The 21276-nt window shown below is 41.2% G+C and overlaps 1 protein-coding gene across 7 annotated transcripts in view; it reads left to right on the forward strand.

Moving 5' to 3' along the window:
* The window catches only part of pde10a (phosphodiesterase 10A), a 49916-nt gene that overhangs the window by 25814 nt on the left and 2826 nt on the right, over positions 1–21276 (forward strand). For 4 of the 7 annotated variants that reach the window (XM_068567726.1, XM_068567729.1, XM_068567730.1 and 1 more), the window contains 20 exons: positions 266–397; positions 8349–8377; positions 9873–9996; positions 10915–10964; positions 11088–11228; positions 11482–11637; positions 12530–12580; positions 13107–13165; positions 13448–13499; positions 14064–14206; positions 14699–14791; positions 15070–15256; positions 16137–16279; positions 17068–17151; positions 17240–17390; positions 17489–17644; positions 18326–18498; positions 18638–18749; positions 18889–18969; positions 19812–19900. In XM_068567726.1, coding sequence (XP_068423827.1) covers positions 266–397; positions 8349–8377; positions 9873–9996; positions 10915–10964; positions 11088–11228; positions 11482–11637; positions 12530–12580; positions 13107–13165; positions 13448–13499; positions 14064–14206; positions 14699–14791; positions 15070–15256; positions 16137–16279; positions 17068–17151; positions 17240–17390; positions 17489–17644; positions 18326–18498; positions 18638–18749; positions 18889–18969; positions 19812–19900 — 2206 coding nt within the window. Of the gene's footprint in view, positions 1–265; positions 398–8348; positions 8378–9872; positions 9997–10914; positions 10965–11087; positions 11229–11481; positions 11638–12529; positions 12581–13106; positions 13166–13447; positions 13500–14063; positions 14207–14698; positions 14792–15069; positions 15257–16136; positions 16280–17067; positions 17152–17239; positions 17391–17488; positions 17645–18325; positions 18499–18637; positions 18750–18888; positions 18970–19811; positions 19901–21276 lie in introns of those variants that run through there. The other 3 variants (XM_068567731.1, XM_068567732.1, XM_068567733.1) reach the window with 2 other exon arrangements.

Raw genomic sequence — 21276 nt, forward strand, 5'->3', positions numbered from 1 at the left:
GTGACCTTCGGCGTTTTCTAGTTTGTTCTTTTTGTTTGGGGGAATGTCTGGAACACTGTGGGCCTTTGGCAGCGTGTCATATGACGTTTCCATCCTGTCATATCTTTTGTTTTTCACCTCCACGCTTTTCCAGCATTTTTCATTATTTTGGGCAACATCTCCCAGAATATATTTTTTGTATTTTTACACTTTGATTAGTCATAATTAAAGCTGTGTTGTGCTTGAGCTAAAATACTTTTTTTTTTTTTATTTCTGTGCTTTTCAGGCTTGACAGATGAGAAAGTGAAGGCCTACCTCTCGCTTCACCCGCAGATGCTGGATGACTTTGTGTTGGAGAGCGTGAGCGCAGAGACGTTGGACAGATGGCTGAAGAGGAAGACCAGCAGCCACCCTGCAGGTATACCCACACACACACACACACACACACACACACACACACACACACACACACGCAGAGGGGACAAACATGGAAACGCACATGCGCTGCAGCTCTCTGGATCACTGTGACATAATGATTGGATCAGCGGATTCCAGGATATTGATGCAAAATTGTAATTTCTTTGATACTTTGCTTCGGTTAAATGCTTTAATACTTTCCCAGCTCGTCAACCACAAAGACAGGCTGCAGCCACGCCATTCATTTGCTTTCATTGTATTGCTGAAAATCTAAAACCTTAAGACCCAGGAATAACCAGCATGTGCCTGTGCGGGTTGTATTTATTATCCCGGCCATATGCAGTACAAATCACTCATCCTGACATGTGTGTCCTTTAATCATCAGTGTGTGTGATAGACAGAAGAAAGGCAGAAGGAGAGGGCCTGTCGGGTGTTTACGGGTCATTAGATGTGTTTGAGCGGGCCGAGTTAAGTCTGTTCCGTGCGCTCCACACACACACACACACACACACACACACACACACACACACACGCACACACACGCACATACACATACACACAGTGGACTGTTTCTCAGACCATCCGCATCCATCAAGGGCCCACAGGGCTGGCACTCTGCCCAGTCCAGCTGCTGACGTCAGAGGCGACCTCCAGAGACATGCAGCCGGCTGAAGGGGGCCCAGGGGAGGGGTGGGGATGATGGTGGTGGTGGTGAGAAGGCGGGGGGTTGCGCTGGTTTAGAGTGTGTATGTGTTGAAGTGAAGCGGGAATTTTACATGATGTGTTCAGACAGTTGCGTTCATTGCTGCCATGCAGGGACATTGATTTCTCAAGTCTGAGCCTGCATTTGAAACAGTTTTCTGTATACTGTGTGTGTGTGTGTGTGTGTGTGTGTGTGTGTGTGTGTGTGTGTGTGTGTGTTCAGGTTGACAAGTACAAAATGGAGGCCTACATGTTAATCATTCTTGCCGGCGCCAATAGGAACTCATTTCACCCGTGTAGTTCAGGTCACAGCAGGTGAAGCCCATGCAAAAAAAAAAAACGCAGATTCACAAAAATCTCACCGCAGCGCATACATGCAAAAGACTTTTGGCTCTGTGTTTCTCAGACGTTTTCAGTTATGATATGAGTCATCAAACCACATTCCTTCAATGCAAAGGTCATTAAATCAACAACTTAAAAAAGCATGTGGAAGGAAGACACAGGAAGACACTCGGGCACCGCTCTAGGTCTTCCAATGGCTGTATCCACTCACATGGCAACAGGCATGGTTTGATTTCTGGTTTGTCACTCTGGCTAAACGGTCATTTTGTCGATATTATGGCTGGAATATGACTTGTAGATTAATTTGACATATTTCTCTGCTTGTTTTAAGTAAGCTGGACCTTTCTTCTGTATGTATTTGTGCTGATAAAAGTTCTGAAGATGGAATCCGCAGTCAATGTTTCGCAGTGACCTTTTTTAGAGATCAGATAGATCTTATAGTGTCTATGTGTGCAGCAGCAGCAGCAGCAGCAGCAGCAGGACCTGTCATCATGTGATCGTCACTGAGATAACCGCTGCTTCCTGGAAGCAGTCCCTGCAGCCTGTCCCGTTCTCACTTATCATGTGATAGGCTACATTGGATGACATAAATCAGTTTGTTTGTACACATAGACCCGAGTGTGTGTGAGTGTGTGTTTGTCCAAAGGCTGTGTTTCAGACTGTGATTCCAGAAAAACAGCCTTTACATTTGCTCAAATTATATAACTATAGCATAATTTTCTTGTGACGTTCTCCTTCTTTTTGTCTTGTTGTTTATTACTTTATATTTCATACAGTTCTACTTATGAATTAAGATTAGCTTTCAAGGCAGTTGTTGGTGTGTTGCAGATTATTCTTATAACAGTCTGAAACTGAACATAATTTTCCAGAATCGTCATTTGACATTACACCTCACTTGACCAATATCCCACTGGCAATGTTTACTTTACAGCACAGGCTGTCGTAGGGTAATTAATAAATCCCAAACCGTGTGCTGATCCCATCTAGAGGCCCCTTGCTACTCACTTGTGCCTTGTGCAATGCACACTTGCGCGCGCACACACACACACACACACACACACACACACACACACACACACACACACACACAATCAGTGACTGGCCGTGGTTTTAAACCTAGGCCTTCAAAGAGTGTCTTATAGTCCACATCACGAGCGACTGTCGGGAAAAAGTGTGGCGTGGGGCGCGGCCGCAGGTAGAGCCGCCAGAACCCCCAGGTGCTGCAGCAACAGTGCTGTTGCTTGTTTATGATTAAATGCAACGGCAAATGTATAAAACAGGAACATAATCAGCATTTCACTCACCAGACGCACATAACCCTCTGTGGGAAAGTTGTCATCAGTAATCCTGAGATTCTAGCTTCTCGGTGAGACGCTAGCTTCACTGACCAATCACAGCGCATGTTATTGGTCACGCGGGCCTGTGACCAATCACACATCTCGGGTCTCTCAAAGGCCTTTTCATGTATTTTAACCAGGCTACTCTTACATAGAGGAAGACAGGTGAAATGTAATGGGATAAAACATGCTGTTAAACAGATCCCAAGAAGCCATACAAGAGGCCTGAAGGAGCAGAGGAACATATGAAGGCAGCTGCACAGTGCAATGAGAGAATAAGCTGAACAAATAGTATGATACATGTAGTGTGTGTGTGTGTGTGTGTGTGTGTGTATATATATATATATAATTCTAACAACGCACAAACCTACATTAGTTTCTTTCATCCTTGGTGGATGTACAGTTTTTACATGTTGTGTTTAATTCATCCAATGAGATATGTCTTTTTTTGATTTGTGAATCAGGATTAGTTAAGACACATTATAAAATAAAAAAAATGTCTGATGAATACATCTGAACCAGGACTGCCACTATTTCACTTTTTGGTGCATCATTTGATATTATTTAAAATGTCAGAAAATAGTGAAAAGGAAACATTTCATGTTTACAGAGTTCAGCATGACTAGTTAAGTCTAAACAGCCCAAATGTTTAATTAGGATGTAAAACAATAAATAATATGAAACAGGGAATGGGCTGCACGGTGGTGTAGTAGCTCGCACTGACGCCTCACAGCAAGAGGCTCTGTGGTTCGGCTTCTGGTCTGGCAGGTCCGTCTGTGTGGAGTTGGCATGTTCTCCTCGTGGCAGCGTGGGTTCCCTCCAATTTCCTCCCACAGTCCAAAGACACGCAGCTTAGGTCAATTGGACTCTAAATTGGCCGTAGGTGTAAATGTGAATGGTTGTCTGTCTCTATGGCTGCCCTGCGATGAACTGGTGACTTGTCCAGGGTGAACCCTGCCTTCGCCCCTTGACTGCTGGGATCGACTCCAGCTCCCCGCGACCCGAAAGAGGATAAGCGGTTCGGATAGTGAATGGATGGATGGACGGATGAAACGGGGAAAGAAGAACATTCACATTTGAAAGGCTCCAAACAAACTAAATCTGGCATGTTTGGTTGATACATGCCGTAAGTGATTCATCAGCTATCAAACGTTTCAGTTCAGCATCAATCTGAACAAACTCAAAAATCATTATAAAGCTGAACATTCGTGACATGACAGACGGTTTAATGGCTAATGGAGAACGTTGTTGGAAGAAGTGTGTGTGAGTCGCCGGCCTTTCAGGCCCGGGCTCCCGAGGGCAAGAGCTACGCCGAGCTGTTCAGCAGCTGATGCTGTTTCTCAGATGTGTTCAGTCGACAGTCGCATGCCGACAAAGATGTGCTTGTGTAGCAGAACCTCGCACCCCGCCGCTGTGATAAGAGCCGTCTCACCCGCAGGGCTTTACATCAGGAGGGAGGAAGGGGCCTTCTGCACAGCACTCAGTGGAAGCTGTTTTAAATACATTTTCCAAAATGTTTCGCCAAAGATATCTTCCTCAAAGTTGTTGATGATTGTTGATCATTCTACTACTTTAATACTTGTGTTCTAAAGTCTCATTGAGATCTCTGTTTGTACTTATGTGAACTGAGGGACAAACTTTATTTTTATTTTTTAAAGGTGCTAAATGTATTATTCTATTCAGAGCATTACTATAGCAGCAAAGCAAGACTTTGCTGTACACAGATAAAATGGAGGGCTTTACACATCCACCTGTTTGTACACATGTACCTGTATGTAGATTATGTGTGCTTTGTTAACACAGCGGGCCGGCCCTGTGTGCTATTAATGCATGTTAGTGCACGTGAGTTTGCCCCGTTGGCTGGGTCATGGCCGCTGTTTTGCTGTTAGGGGTCAAAATAAATGCTCCCATTCTCGTATTTAGCTTCTTTAAGTCAGACGTCTCTCTTCTTTCACTGTGATTTCCAAAAATCCTCAGAAAGACATTTTTTTTTTCTTCCATTAATTGTCCCTATTTCAGTATTTATGTATATCTTCATATTTACAACTGATACATTGTCAACCTAAAGCTGTATATCCCAGTGTGGCACTAATTTAGACATTTCTGGTTCAGGAACTGTTTCAATGGAGTGATAAAGTCACAAAAAGTCGTATATTCAGCCTTTGCTGCTTTCAGGACAGTCGTGTTTAGTGTTCACTGCTAACTGAGCTGGCAGTATATTTTCTAGGAACATGACGGCCCCTGTCCTTCTGTGTTTACTAAAAGCAACAGTAGGTTCTTGAAAATATGGGATGGCATTAGAAGAGGCTGCTGGTCTGTGTCCCTGTGCTGAGGGCTGACCATATTGTATGGCGATAAAACACACAGACATGCACACACACACCTGTGCAGATACGTTGCTTCTCGGCCCAGGGGAAGCTGTATCATGGGGTTAAATCTCCCGGCATACACCCGTTGAAACCGAGATGTTATTGTTGCAAAACTGGACAGACAAATAGTCCGTTTCATGTATTTTAAGTTTATTTTATGTTGTTTGTGCTGGCCATTCAAAACAGTACAGTCCACACACATTTTGTCAACCACTTGTCTTCAGCAAGAAACAAGAGTATATTCAAACATACAATGCAGTGCATTCTAGATATTTTCTGGTTTCTAGGAAAACCAGGTGAGCCATGCTGGACCTGCACCTGCTGAATGTGTGTACGGCCCTGCATGCTCACTTTGAAGAAACTGCTGGAATCGGTCCAACCAAGCAAGCAGTTCAACAGTTTTGAAGTGCATTTACTTTTGTATGTCTGTGATTCCCATGTCTGTGATTCTCAGGAATTTCCAGGCAAGATTATGCAACTTTGCTGAGAGGAAACGGTTGCACTAGTAGGACAGGCCGACTAGTGCAAACGTTTCCCAGTGCAAACGATTCCTGTTACCTTTTGGCTGCTTAAACCTTTTGAATGTGTGTACACAGTGCTCAGTGCTCACCCTGTGGTTCCACTAGGCCCGCTACACATGAGATGTCTTCAGAGGTAGTTTTCCAGACTGTAATTGTACCGGCAACACCACAAATCAGTCCTCAAGGAGGGTCCTTAAAATATGGGGGCAACCTGAAAATACCTGGGAATGAGAAGGCTTTTATGTAAGACTGGCTGATGTGACTGAAATATTGCTAAAACTATATGTCTAATATATTATTTTGGGAAATTATTGCAAAATCACTTATTACACAATGATCAGTGCAATGAATTATGTTCCACTCTCATGCATTACATCATTTTGATTTTGGAATTTATAAATTTGCACAACTGAATTATATTTTTAAGATGTCACGATCTGATGACATCCTCGCCACACTCATTTTAATTGACTGATAAGATGTACAGTATCAGTGTTGCTGAAGTCATTGACACTGCAACACCTCACAGCAATGTTAAGTGGCGGTAATGTGTTGGTGAGGAGAAGCAACAGTCCCAATATGGCAGCCTTCGTCAACAGGCTTTACAACATACAAGGACAGAACTCTGTTAGCGTAGCAGCATGATATATATTTGCCATATCTGAAGGTACATCTCCAAACAACCTGGGTGTTTCTGTTCAAGCTTGCTTGCATTTGGTTTTGGAGTCTGATAGTTGAGAGTTTGGGTCACAAAGTGGGAAAAATGGTTTAATGCACTCATAGCTTTTAGTTACTGAGGCATCTGTACGTGTTACTATCAAACACACCGTGGACACAAAGAGGCTGTACATACAGAATCTGGTAAAAGACGTAAGAAGTACATTTCCTGGAACGTGTTTTCTTCTTTACATCCAAATTAGTATCAACATTAGGTATACACATATAAACGTCATACATCTTTACCGTGCCATGCACACATCAAATACCACAAGACATCATCACATTTCTACATTAGAGGTAAGCAATGAAAGAGAGAAAGATGTGGCAACTGTAGTTGTCAGTTTTTCATATTTACTGTACATGTCTCCTGTTACAGTCCGTTCATGTATTGAATTGAGGGTGGAGGATGATTCGGTTGTTTTTTGTCATTTTTTAACAACGTTCTCAGTCAATGACCTCTGCTCTCTGGTGTATAGAACACATAGACTTCTACCAGGTTTCTAACACTACTGTGTAAAGTGTGTCCTTCAAAGGCGTTCATATTCTTGGCTTCATCAAGTCATTAAAAAAAGAAAGGTTCTGTCTGTTCTTCTCCTCTTTTCAAAGGGGTTTGAAGTCTTTTCAAGTGTAGCGCTCTGTCCTCTGATTGACGTCACGGCCGGCCGGGGGTTCACTCTAAAATAGCTCTCATGGCTAAGTTAGGGAACTCATAGCATAGCGGAGGAATGTTTAAAACAACAAACAATGTAGCTGGCTGTAATTTCTTCCTTCACATCTATGTTGGTTTGTTTCAACAGAGGGCCAGCTCAAGTCAGCACTTCAGTAGATGTTTCTAAAAGATTACTCAGCTTTTTGCATGGTTTGATCACATGGAGCGTTACCAGAGAGATCAGAGCGGTTACTGTTCTCGTGTGCTGTTGACCCCGTGTGTAATGAAGAACCGCTTGTAGCTGTGTGAATGGTTTTATTTTCATCCCAAGTAGCACTCCCAGACTATAAATCCAGAAACTGTTGGGACTGGCTGAGGCTTTCATTATTATCACATACTTTAGTGTCCAAAGACAATAGTCATATGTCTACTGTCTCTCCAACAGCCTGAAATCACAGCAGGAATTTGCACTCGAGGCCACAAAATGTTACACTTGTCAAGTTAGATTAATAACTCTCTTAATTCTGTTTTAAAAGGAACATATTTTAAGCAAACATATCCCTGCATCAAAGACAGATAAACTATTCATCTATGATTTAAACTTAGTGTAATAGTGCATAATATTAATGCTTTTTCTACCGCTATTTTCTTTGAAGCATTTGGTTCCTTGCCATTCACCTGAATGACTACCGTTGTAAATACAACCGATGGTTCGGCTTATTTTGTTTCCTTTGTTGCTGTGTCAACTTTATAACAGCCGTGGCAGATTTCTGTGTTGCTTTTCAGCTTTTTAATACAGACAATGTTGCTTGTTGTGCTTGCGTGCCCTTTTTCAGCAATGACTGCCTTAACATTCACATAGCACAGATTTAAAGGCACATAGGCATGAGCTGTGAGAAGGAAGAGAGTTTTCATAGACTGCTGCATCTCTCTTCCTCTTCTAATTTTTCCACCAATTTATTAACACAAACAACACTTGAATCAAATCTTTTTCACTAACCAACATTAGTTTAAGCATAACATCATGTTGTTTGTCAAACAGCTACTGTGGCCACAAGTGATGATTCATCGTAAACAAACATAGTGTAACAACAGGAAGAAGAGTCCTAAGGTCTACACACACTCAGTTATAGTACAATTGAAAGTTTGCTCACATCGGCCAACATAAGCTACTGATCATTCAAGACCAAGTGCAGTGGCCAAATTCCTGAGTATATTAAAAAACTGCAAGAATGCAATTTTATTGATTTTTAATTATTGTTTTGATGTTGTTTCAAGCTGTATTTTAACATTGTGATTTTTCTCTTTACAGATGACACATCAACTAAAGAAGTCAGCAGGGTAGGTTTTAGTTTCATTCTAAGTGCACTTGAAGCTCCTCTTCATAGCTTCAAACACTCAGATATTATATCACTTCATGTGCTCACGCATTCCTAAAGCTAACCAATGTAAATTATTGAGTTTGTATTCAAGAATAGAAACTATGGCTAACAGACTGATGTCATTCACTCTCACTGAAAATATCCTGGTGTAATGATTTAAGATGCAAATGCTGCGAAGCTCTTTGACAATAGTTCAGTTAGTCCATGTGCTTTAGTTTTATAGAACATTAAGGTTGTATCTTATTAGGAATAATGGCATAGTTTACAAATTCATACCGGAGAATTATTCGGTAGGATGCAGCACAATAGTGATCAGAATCTCGTTGTACATATATATATTATATATATATGCATTATTTATATATATATATATATATATATATATATATATATGTATATATATATATATATATATATATATATATATATATGTATATAATATAGTATATACATAATATATGTATATATTATTATAAAACATACAGATAATATATATATATATATATATATATATATATATATATATATATATATATATATATATATATATATATTAACAATGAATTTTGAATATTAGTGCAGAAAGATGGTAATAGTAGTGATGCTTGCGGTATTAACATTCGAGTTAAAGGCCAGGCTCTGTGAGCTTTCAGGTGAGCATCAAACAGACGATTCACAAAAATAATAGAAACAACATGAATCTTCGCTGCATTGTACACGCGTCATCTGTGAGACAGTGGCAGGAAGTGTGTGTTCACACCTATGTCAGCTTGACACCATCATGCCCCTCGGAGGCCTAGTGTCAGTGCCCACAGCAGGGCCCTGGAGCAGGATAGGAGCAACTTTGCACACTGGGGTGGGAAAAAACGAGGGGCACTCGACCCCTCACTGCGTCATCCATATATACGTCTGTGCAAACAGGATGTGGGAGGATAGAAAGCGTCCCGTGGGGGAGGCTTTCTAGTGCGCCACACTTCCCGCCGTCGTGCCCTCACCCTCTCTGCAGGCGCAGAAATAGATGGCTCTCTGGCCCCGTACAAGCCAGGAGGTCTGCCTCTTACGTAACCATACTTTTAAGCAGAGGCTGAGCAGCAGAGCTTGCCAGGGCTTTAATCAGAGCTGTGGGGCACCGGTGGGCTCCTCTCGGGACTGCGGGGGGATCCCTGGGCTCGCATGCAGCAGTAAAGGGAAGTGTAAGGGTGGGGTGCTCGGTAATGTTGGGATGAATGGCTCTGTCTTTGTGAATGGCAAGAAGATAATCCTCTTTCATTAAAAAAAAAATCCTCCCTTTGGAGTTGGTGGCTAGCTGCTTCAGTAACATTAGACGGGGTGCAGTACAGATTGCAGGCTGTGGTCACGAGTTTCTGTGTCGTACGTCTTGCTGAATTTTGAAATTCAATCTCAGTGTTTATGCAATGCTGTGGAGTTGCAATTTCTGTGTGCCTTGTGTCCAGCAGTACCAGGACACAAATGTGCAGGGTGTGGTGTATGAACTCCACAGCTACATGGAGCAGCGCCTGGAAACTGGAGGAGACAACAAACTCCTGCTCTATGAGTTGTGCAGCATCATCAAAACAGGTAGAGGTAGACACGATCCAGACACAATGGGGACGTCAAGCACCTCCCTATGAGACGGGGTTCGATCACTCAATGTCTGAATCAAAATCAGAACCATTTATTTGCCAGGTATGTTACACCTATGAGGAATTTGTCATGGTGGGTGGTGCATACATTAGATAAACAACATCAATCAACGCAATGCAATAGAAACATTACATTTACAATAGAATATCTGACACTATAGGTGACACTCAAAGTGAGTTTTGTTCACTTTTCTGACATTGAAAGACACCAACTGAATACCCCGCTGTGGTGAACCTCACCCCTATTCTGCTCCAATAAAAATAAAATGTGTATAAAATAAGTGTAATAAAGGATTTATAAATGAATAGTCGCAGTTTATCCTCCCATTCAGCTTGGCAAACTAAATCAAAATAGGGAAATGTGCAAGTCTTTATACATGATCATTAGATTATTTGACAGTTTCTTAACATTTTAGTTCAAAATCACACAATCTAATGTGTTGCATCTTCTAAATACATTAGCGTGTAAAAGGATAAATCTCCCCCAAACCACCGACTCATTAGGTTCATGATCATCGCCGTGTTCACCTCCATTCTCCCTGTTGTCACATTGTTTGATAATATGACCTATATATCAGTGTGAAATGGGACTAGAAAGGAGGACTGGGAACGAGATGAACTGGATGGCAGTCGGAGCTCTCGGTCAGAGTGCCCTTGTCGTTATGTGGGACATTGCTAATAGATTGTTATTAGATTGTGCCTGGGCTGTTATGGCCCTTTTACGCTTTTACTCTCAGTTATACCTGCCATTTATTGTTGGACACATCTTTATTACACAACTTAACACACTAACAGCTAATGTCAGTTATTAATGGACTGTCTAACCTGACCTGTATGTCTCTTATTGCTACAGCAACAAAAGCTGATGGATTTGCACTTTACTTCTTGGGAGAATGCAACAATGTAAGTGCAGAGGACATTTTGGTAAATACATTTTATACAGTCATGCGGTTGTGGATCTGTAATTTACATTTTCTTTTCATCATTTCTGCTTCCCTCTCTGTTCCCGTCTATGCTTCTCATTAGAGTTTATGTTTGTTCAATCCAACGGGGGCCAAGGATGGCCCTCCAAGCCTCATCCCCTCTGGCCCCATTGCATTTGGGACAACCGTTGCCGCTCATGTTGCCAAGACTCACAAAACACTGCTCGTAGAGGACATCATGGGGGTGAGGCTGTTTTCCTGCAACCACCACAGATGTACTTATCATAGGAATCTAACATTTCCTAGCTTTGATGTTATGTTCTGTTTAACGTTCCTTTCTCATGGTTTGAGATGCACTCAGCATCTTCAAGCTAAAAACTATTTCAATGTACTTTCAATCTTCAACTGCATCAGCTGATGTGAGCTACACTGACCTCCTTTGCTAAACATCTTTGCGCTTCAGGTGATAATGACCTTCACTGGTCTGTGTGTTGCAGGACGAGCGCTTCCCCGACGGCACAGGGCAGGACTCAGGGATCCATGTTCACTCTGTCCTGTGCCTCCCCATCATCACTGCCATCGGGGACCTCATTGCCATCCTGGAGCTGCATCGGCAGTGGGGCAAGGAGCCCTTCAACCTCAGCCACCAGGAGGTCAGTCTGACCCAGACAAAACACACCAAGAGTGGGAGGCTGGAGCAGTTAGCCTGGTATTCAACTTAATCTGGATCTGTTCAAGAGCTCTATTAGATTCATGGGGTTCAGTTGATTGTGTAAAATACTGAATAATTATGTATTGTTGTCTCTAAGCACTTTTTATTAGTTGCTCATGAAACACATGCAGTGAGCAAGAAAATAACTACAAATACACGTTGCTCAAGCAAGAAGTATAGTCACAGTGAATACACAAACATCTTCCAGCTGTTTTGTAAACGAGGGAGCGAAATACATTCCTTATACCTGACGTGAGGATTATTTGTGACATTTTATTATATTTTATTCAAACCTGCATCGGTAGATTTATTTTGGCATAATAAGCACATCACTGACATTTATATGATAGCAAACAGTTAGTGTCCAGTAATACTCATGCCCAATAATCCAATATTCACTGCTAGCTTTAGCTTGGATTTAGTCTCCACTAACTCCTGAGGGGAATATCTGTCTCTTTAGATGATACATGTTATACTGTGTTCACCAGCTAGTTTAACTTCCAGTGTCCATTGTGTTTAGTGCTGTTTAAACAGCTGCTGGAAAAGAGGTTGATACAAGCAAAAAGGCCTTAAGAACAAAACAATGAGCTGAAAGACGTTTAAACGTTTAAAGTTGAGGGGAACTGCAGTCACGCCATAATCTGCTGTGCAGCACATAATCATTTGACCCCTTTTTCATATAGAAATATCTATGATTAGACTAACTGGCTCTTCTATGAGTATGAGACTTCCTGATGTGCGGAACAGATAATTATGTTGATTTTAATTGTGTTTAAAAAAAAAGGAAAAGAAATCTGCATTTCTTCGGAGCTAATCTTGACTTTCTTTTCCAGGTTGCAACAGCTAATTTAGCGTGGGCATCAGTTGCCATTCATCAAGTTCAGGTGAGCAAAGTTTACCGTAATATTTCATGAAAGACTTGTCTGAGAACGAGAAGAAACCTACCTATTCCTTTCAGTATGAACTTGAATGACTTTGTTTGTTCTGGTTCTGCACTGATGTTTTTAATGGGGAAATCCACTGTGTACGAGAACTGGGTTGTCGCTGAGCCCAGTCCAATCAAGCCATAGATTCAACAAACAGCTCCCCGAGGACGTCATTACGCACAAGTGCTGTTTTTATACAAACATATAGCATCACACCTCCGATAAGCAGCGTCCCACTGTGGCCACAATGGACCTCTGAGCCTCAGTGAGCGGAGCGGCGCTGCAGCACACACTGCACTTCTGGCTTAGCTGATCGCTGCAAAACACGCTTTGTTTTTACTGCAACTCTTGACGAAGGCCAACAGCCAAGTGTGTAGACATCAAGTTTTGTTGACAGTACACGCAGGATGCTGTTTCTGCTCTGTGTGAAAGGTGTGACACGTCTGGGTGCCGGGGTCACGACCTATTTTTCTTTTGGTTCTAGGTGTGCCGAGGCCTCGCCAAACAGACTGAGCTCAACGACTTCCTCCTAGATGTGTCAAAGTAAGAGCTGCTGTTGGGACGGCTTACCTTTCACCAAATTAATAGAGATGAAAACATATCAAAGGTGTATTTACACAATGTTCTTATTTTAGTCTAATTTTGACAAAAAATAATATGGGCTCTACAGTAAATTAGAATCAGGTCAAATATTAATTACATGCTCATCCAATAGAAAGAATTTACTGCATTTTAGGCAACTTAGCTTTCATGTCTTGAATGTGAACGTCATCAGAGCTTCCCATTTGTCAACATCTCAATGCGCCATTTCTTCTTTTCGCACAGAACATACTTTGATAACATTGTGGCAATAGATTCTCTACTTGAACATATTATGGTGAGTGTGATTTCTGCAAGTATGTGTTCATTCACATTGTCTTCAAGGCAACACATCCTGGGAGTGTGTGTCAGTTTATGTGTGTTAATAAGAGTAGTAATGCTGCTGTTATACAGATACACTCAGGCTGTTGTAATACCTAAGGAGCACTGCTATTATTTCCTAATGTTGGCAATAAATTAATAATAATTCTTTGTGATTCTTATTTGTTATCATTGTAATATATTTATAGACATACTATATACATGTTTAGACAAGTTTTGCCCTGGTTAAGTGTCGAACATGTTTTTCAATAAACCTCTATGTTTGTATGTATTTGTTACCTTGTGACTGTTGTGTTTTAAGGTCATTCAAGTCATCAGTTTCAAACGCTGATATGAATTGGAATGACCTGTTAGTTATACTCAGTGTCTCTACATTTTACATCCAAAAGGAAAAAATGTAACTGCAGTGATGTGACCTGATTTATGAGGATTTAAGTTAAATGTACTAGATGTAATCTTTGATGTTTTTTTCAGTTCTTATAATTCTAATAATGTTTTGTCCCTGGTGTTGTTTCTGCAGATATATGCAAAAAACCTGGTGAATGCGGACAGGTGCGCTCTCTTCCAGGTAGATCACAACAACAAAGAACTGTACTCTGACCTGTTCGATATTGGGGAAGAGAAAGAAGGCAAACCTGTCTTTAGGAAAACCAAAGAAATTAGGTGTGTAAGATTTACCCTTTTCTCTTTCAGCCTATGCTCTATTTGTATCTACATTTATACATTCTCATATATTTGTTTTTATACAGATTTCCATCAAGTTTATTTTGAATGAGTAGACAAGTTTAAACGCATTTAAATAATAAAATAATGTTTTGTCTCAACACATTCACAAATGTGTTTCCTGCCTCTAGAAGATATTACTCCCTATCGTATACAGTAACCAAAGTCTTATGTGACAAAGAAAGCTCAGACAGAATGATTTCACCAATAGAGAGTCAATGGAAAAGCTGGAGGAACATCTTTAACTAGATATTTTATCAATTGTACCCGCCTAAAAAATAGTTAATCTACACACTATCTGTGCTCTAAATTGCATTTTACAATCCTGTTTTCATGGATTACCATTGATTTTCAGCCATGCACTCAGAACCGACAGACTGCGAAGCGTCTACAAAGCCAATGCTTGTCCTCTGCTCTGCTCTTTCCCTGCAGGTTTTCTATTGACAAGGGAATAGCCGGCCAAGTGGCTCAGACAGGGGAAGTCCTTAATATCCCAGATGCCTATGCAGACCCCCGGTTCAACAGGTAAAAGCCGTTTTTACTAATCTCTTCCACGAACTATGATGAGGTGTCTCTGTAATTAACTGAAGTTGAAGTTGGGTTGTGACTTGTCTCGGACAATTCTTCTTCAGTTGACTTTGCATATTCTGCCTATTTAGGCTAAAACACTGCAGTCATATTTCTACTTATTACAGAGGCATGAACATGCTGCACCTCTACTTTATATTTCACAGTATGAACTCACTGAAAGAAAATCTAAGATGAAGTAACATTAACATATTTCTGTCCGTCTTCCTTAACAGAGAGGTGGACCTCAAAACCGGCTACACCACGCGGAACATCCTGTGCATGCCCATCGTGAGCAGGGGGACTGTTATAGGTGTGGTGCAGATGGTGAACAAGCTAAGCGGAAGTGCCTTCACTAAAACAGACGAGAACAACTTTAAGATGTTTGCTGTCTTTTGTGCTCTGGCCTTACACTGTGCAAATGTGAGTAAAGGGAAGAAGTCTTTAAATACAAAGAAAACCAGCTGACTTTCTCCAACAGCAAAAACAAAATCGAGTAATACTCCTTCAACATGAATACTTGATTGTGATTTACAGAAAACTGCACCTTTGACGTAGCGGCCTCATCACTGCCCTAAATTCATTCGGTAGCCGGAAGGCTTGTTTCAGCTGTTACTCGGCTGTGGGTTTCCCTATTCGTCAAAGAAGACATATTATTCATTTTAAAAGGTTGATAAAGATAGTGCCAAAAGCTTCTATTTAAAGTGTACATTGCCCCCAGAATACAAATTCAAGCGTATTTTTATTATTCCGTACAAGGAACACACAGACGTTGCACAGTTTAGCCCTCAAAGACTGCGTTGTGTGGTCTGTCCGTCGGGGCCTCCTCCTCTCGGTGGGGCCTGGATCACCATCTCGTGCGACAAACTTACGCAGGAGCCGCGTCACAAAGTTGGTTTTAAAATTGATGAGGCGTGTTAATATTTTAAGACAAGCAGTCTGCATCTGTCCTCTGACAGGATTTATGCTTTGGTGTAATTTATGCCCCACGTCTCCAGGAAACTTGCTCGGGCTGGCTCCTGATCTATGCTGATTTATGGTGGAAGGTGCGAGGCTTGGCGCCTGTACCTGTCTTATTCCTGTCTGTCTGGATAGGGGACAGGGATACAAACCAGATGTGGAGACTCTTTTTGAGACAGATAAAATATGATACAGGACTGTTGCAAATAACTTAACTTAGTTCGACCCTTTTGGAAATTCCAAAAGGGATACTTAAAGAATTCCATAAAGATATGAGATATCTTCTCCGGGTATTCTGTCTCAACATTTTACAGACTTACTCCTGCTCCGTGTGTCTCTGCAGATGTACCACAGGATCCGGCACTCTGAATGCATTTACAGAGTGACGATGGAAAAGCTGTCTTATCACAGCATTTGCACATCGGAAGAATGGAAGACCCTTACCCAGCTCAACCTCCCGACACCCATTTATAAAGAGATTGAAATGTGAGTGCCCTTTCGCGGTGAAGTTTTGGTCATTATCTCTGCCGTGTCCCTGAGTGTGGTGGAGCCACGTGTCTGTATAGTGACGATGACACAGTCCAGAAGCTCTGCATAAACATTTCAGGAAGGCACGGCAGGTTTATTTATACAGCACATGTCAACAGCAAGGCAATTCAAAGGGCTTAGCATAAAACTTAAAAAGACAAAGTGCCAAATAAACACATTATAGACATTTAATTAACAGTCATGTAAGAGCCAAGAGATTAGAAATAAAAAAAAAAACAAGCTTAAATAGAGTCAGACACAAGATACAAAATTACAGTTCAGTCAAAGAAATATTTTTTTATAAAATGCAGCAGCAAACTATGGAAGCCCATTTCCACCGGTAAAACAAAAAAATGATATGCGATATAGTCTGGCTTTTTTTTGGTGTTTGGCACCACTGAAGCGCGTGCACACTTACTATCTCCATATTAGATTTTCTATCTCCTAATTTAGACTTTCTATCTCCTTATTGTTTTATTTTACTTCTAAAATGGGCTTCCATAGCTAAAGACAAAAGTCTGAGTGAGAGTTTTCTGGGAGTTTGTTCCAGCTTCATGGTGCATAAAAACTGAACGCTGTGTGGCCAAGTTTTTCCAAATCCTGCTGAGACCTAAGTCAGGAAGGTGAAGGTCCTCTGGAGGACAACTTGACAGTTTAACACCTCTCTGAAGTCCCCTTATATGTCCCACTGTGTGCTGTACATGCTAATTCAAGTCTCTCCTCTCCCCCCGTCGTCCCTCCTCCAGGTTCCACTTTGACATTAGTCCCTTTGAGGAGATCTGGCCTGCTGTGTTTATCTACATGGTTCATAACTCCTGTGGAAAGACCAGGTAAGGTTTCACTGGGCCGTGATCGTTTCAGTGTCAGCTAAAGTTCTGGTTGATCAGTTGTTAACAATCTGTTCCTTCCATGTGAAAGCTTTGAGCTGGAGAAGCTGTGTCGGTTCACCATGTCAGTACGGAAGAACTACCGGCGTGTTCCCTACCACAACTGGAAGCACGCCGTGACAGTGGCACACTGTATGTTCGCCATCCTGCAGAAAACCTCTGGGATGTTCACGGAGCTGGAGGTTTGCTTCACATTGGGTCTGGGTTTTACAGCTCCAAGATAAAATGACAGAGAAGCAAGATCAGTTTGTATTTCTTGTCTTTCCTCTCTGGTCTACAGAAGAAAGGTCTGTTGATCGCCTGCTTGTGCCATGATCTGGACCATCGGGGGTACAGCAACTCATACCTGCAGAAGTTTGACCATCCTTTGGCTGCTCTGTACTCCAGCTCCACCATGGAGCAACACCACTTCTCTCAGACCGTCTCCATCCTACAGGTAACTGATCAGTCTTTTTTTCATTGATTCATCCTCTATTAAATTCTGATGTTAATAACAAATGATGTGTTTTGCATAAAGTGTTTTGACTTTTTCATCTAAAGCATAATTGCATCTCTAAAGACTTGCAGATGGTGGGGAAAGACTTGGGAATATAACATGCAAAATATTTGCAGATATAATAAAACAAAATAAAACAGTAGCAATGGGAGGGTGTCAAAAGTGATGTCATATGTGGACAAATGTTATGAGCAAAGCAGGTCATCATTTCAATCCCATTAATAAAGACAGATGGCCACTTTTAACATACAACACATTTTTTTAAACATATTTACCATAGAGCTGACTTTTGAAACTAAAACCACATGATAAATTGTTTTTATTTAATTCATTAAATTGCAATTTGTGCGAGAGAAATAGATCAGACAGAACATTTTTACATTCTTGCTGCATTTAAATGAACAAATAGTTTCTCGAAAATGTATGCTTGCACACACACATTGTGTACAGATATAAAGAAAGGATCATATTTATATATTTGTCCCTCTTGACGTCCAGGATCTGGATTAACCCAAGATGGCCCGAGATGGACGTGAGATTACAACCTGTTGTGGTCTAGCTGAGCTGAACGCCTCATAAGTGGAGCTTTTGCTTTTTTATTGATCTCTTTGTTTCTCATAGCTGGAAGGGCACAATATTTTCTCCAACCTGAATTCCAGCGAGTACGAGCAGGTGCTGGAGATCATCCGGAAGGCCATCATCGCCACGGACCTCGGCCTGTACTTCAACAACCACCAGCAGCTGTCAGAGCTGCTGACCTTGAGTTCGCTGGACTTAAGCAACCACACACACAGGTGAGCTCACGACTCGCACCGGTGCACAGGTCAAGTCAAGGTCGCACCGGGTTGCATAGCTTCAAACGCAGACCTGGTGCACATAAACAACACATTGAGTTTCTCCTTATGGCTATAACGAGGCTGTGCTTCCCTGCAGGGACCGTGTGATTGGTCTGATGATGACAGCATGTGACCTGTGCTCTGTTACCAAGCAATGGCCAATCACACGACTCACAGCCAATGACATCTATGCTGAGTTCTGGTCTGAGGTATGGTGGGATGCTGCTGGAGTTCAAGCAGTCCTACAGTTTGTAAAGTGCAACATAGTGCTGTCTCGTGGTCAGAACATTTGCCACGGCGTGCAAACCTATAAGGCAATTCCTTTTCTTTTCTGTTGTTCCCTCACAGGGAGACGAGATGAAGAAGATTGGGCTGCAGCCGATCCCGATGATGGACCGAGATAAGAAGGACGAGGTTCCCCAAGGCCAAGTAAGACCAGCACTGTTACTCATGTGTCTCTAATGGGGCTCACACTCACACTTAGAGTGGAAATCATTCATTCAAATAAAATAAATTGTACAATAACCCGTATCGTCACACTATATATATATATATATATATATATATATATATATATATATATATATATATATATATATATATATTACCATTCTTCCCAAAACAGGATGTAGTGTGAGAAGCCCCTACAGAATGCCATGAGTATATGTAGTTTAATAAACTTTGTATATTGATAAATGATAAGGGTGAAACTATTCTCCAGAACTATTTTTGGCACCAGATATAACGTACCAAATACTGTTCCTGTGCCAGGAAATCAGATAAATTTGCTACTTAGTAATTACAATTATATTAAACAATAGCCTGATAATATAGAAAACGCATAAGAGTATAACAACATCATAATATTTTTTTTGCATTAAGCGTAATGACCTTCAATTATTTTTTAAAGGTAATAAAGATAAGACAGCAAAAAACTTGCTAAACTACATATACTGGCCTTAACAATACTACCTACTCCATATTAAACTGATATTTCACTTGCATGAATTATGACGATTGATGTGCATCCATTAAAACAAAATTCTTCAGCAAGAATTTGCCACCAAAACACCCTACATGACTATAGCTATTATTAAAATTTAACAGACAACAGAGAAAATAAGAAGAAGTGTGTTGCATTTCTGATATATGGCATTCACTTATTATCGTGTTTTTGAAAATGTTTAATACAAACTCCGTTCAAACTTCTCTGTATCGCCTCATCATTCATTCGGCAACATTATTTTTGTATTTTTTGTTCTTTTCTTCAGGTGGGATTCTACAATGCTGTTGCAGTTCCATGTTACACGACACTAGCAAAGCTTTTCCCTCCATCCAGTCCTCTTTTAAATGCCTGCAAGTAAGTATTCAAAGTACGGTTTCAAAGTGTGAGGGAAAGGCTCGTTCTTCGGCGTGTGCTTTGACACAAAGCTTTGAAAGATTGTGAGGCAACAGAGAGTGTATCTAGTGTGTGTGTTAAGCAGTAAAAGATTATGTAACAATCTAATTGTCGGAGTGTTCATTTCTATCTTTTTGTGAAATAGGTCAAAGACAAAAAGACGATCACAATGTTACTTCAAACAATATTGTCCCGCTGATTAATATTACCGAAAAAAAAAGGGTGCTGACAACAGCTTAAAGAGCACAAAAGTGACGTGCGTGCTGACCTCGTCTGGCCAGCAGCAGTTGGCCAGACAAACAGAGGCGATAACAAGTGTGTGTATAGGCGCACATTCCCAGAGTTCCACTGAAAATACAAACAAAACACACGTTACTGTACTGATATTGGATTAAACAAACCTGTACTCAAGCTTTCTGAAAAACATATTCAGATGAATACATCTCAATATAGAAGGCAGTGTACTCACAGGAAACAGTGTGCATGTGTATGTGTCGGCTTTCACAATCAATAAGAGTGTGTGAATTGTATTTATATGTGTCATTCCAGCTTGTTGTACTGTACCGCATAATATGGCACATATGCTTGTCCTCCTGAGGCAACCCGCTGGTCTTTACAACGTTGTGACCTTGATCCGCGGGGAATGCAAACAAAGTGAGCAGTGTAATATTTAAGCCCCGGTTGTACGTCAGCAGCGGGCCTTGGGTGGGCAGCGAGCCTAGACCCCGTGGAGCCCGGCTGCTTGTTGTGGGATCTGCCACAGAAGTGTAAACTGCATCAGTGTGGCTACGTGAATTCAGCAAAGGGCAGCACTTTGTGCACTTGTGTGGCGGGTTTAATTATAGCACAGAGGGGAGAGGTCTGATGGGACCGCTCCTGCAGGTGACGGGTGAATTACACTGACGTGCGTTTGATCATTGTTCATTACGCGTCGTTGTTTAGAACAGTTTGGTGTGGTTTAATGCCGTGTAATGGTTTTGTATTGTTGTTGCAACCTGTTGATCTTTTTAGGACCATATTTGACATTCCGAATATTTGGATATTCTGGATATTTCTGTGTTAATATCTTTGCTAAAGTGGCATCATTTCAGCTCAGTTGTCTGTGCCAATTTTAACATCAGATGCACACCCTTGTGGCAGCAAAGTGCTATTATTTTGTGTGCTCTCTAGCGAGCCCCCTCAGTAGCTACAGGAGTTCATCTGTGAATAAAAAAATGGCTTTTTCAAATCAAAATGTCTTTGTTAGGTAATTTTGTAAGCAACATATCACTTAATTCACAGCGTTTTGTTTGGAATAACTGTCATATATAATTCTGTCCTATTATGGATGACGTTTA

This window comes from Clinocottus analis, unplaced genomic scaffold (genome assembly GCF_023055335.1).
Source record: "Clinocottus analis isolate CAN_PGR_092001 unplaced genomic scaffold, fCliAna1.0.p SCAF_8, whole genome shotgun sequence".
Lineage (NCBI taxonomy): Eukaryota > Metazoa > Chordata > Actinopteri > Perciformes > Cottidae > Clinocottus > Clinocottus analis.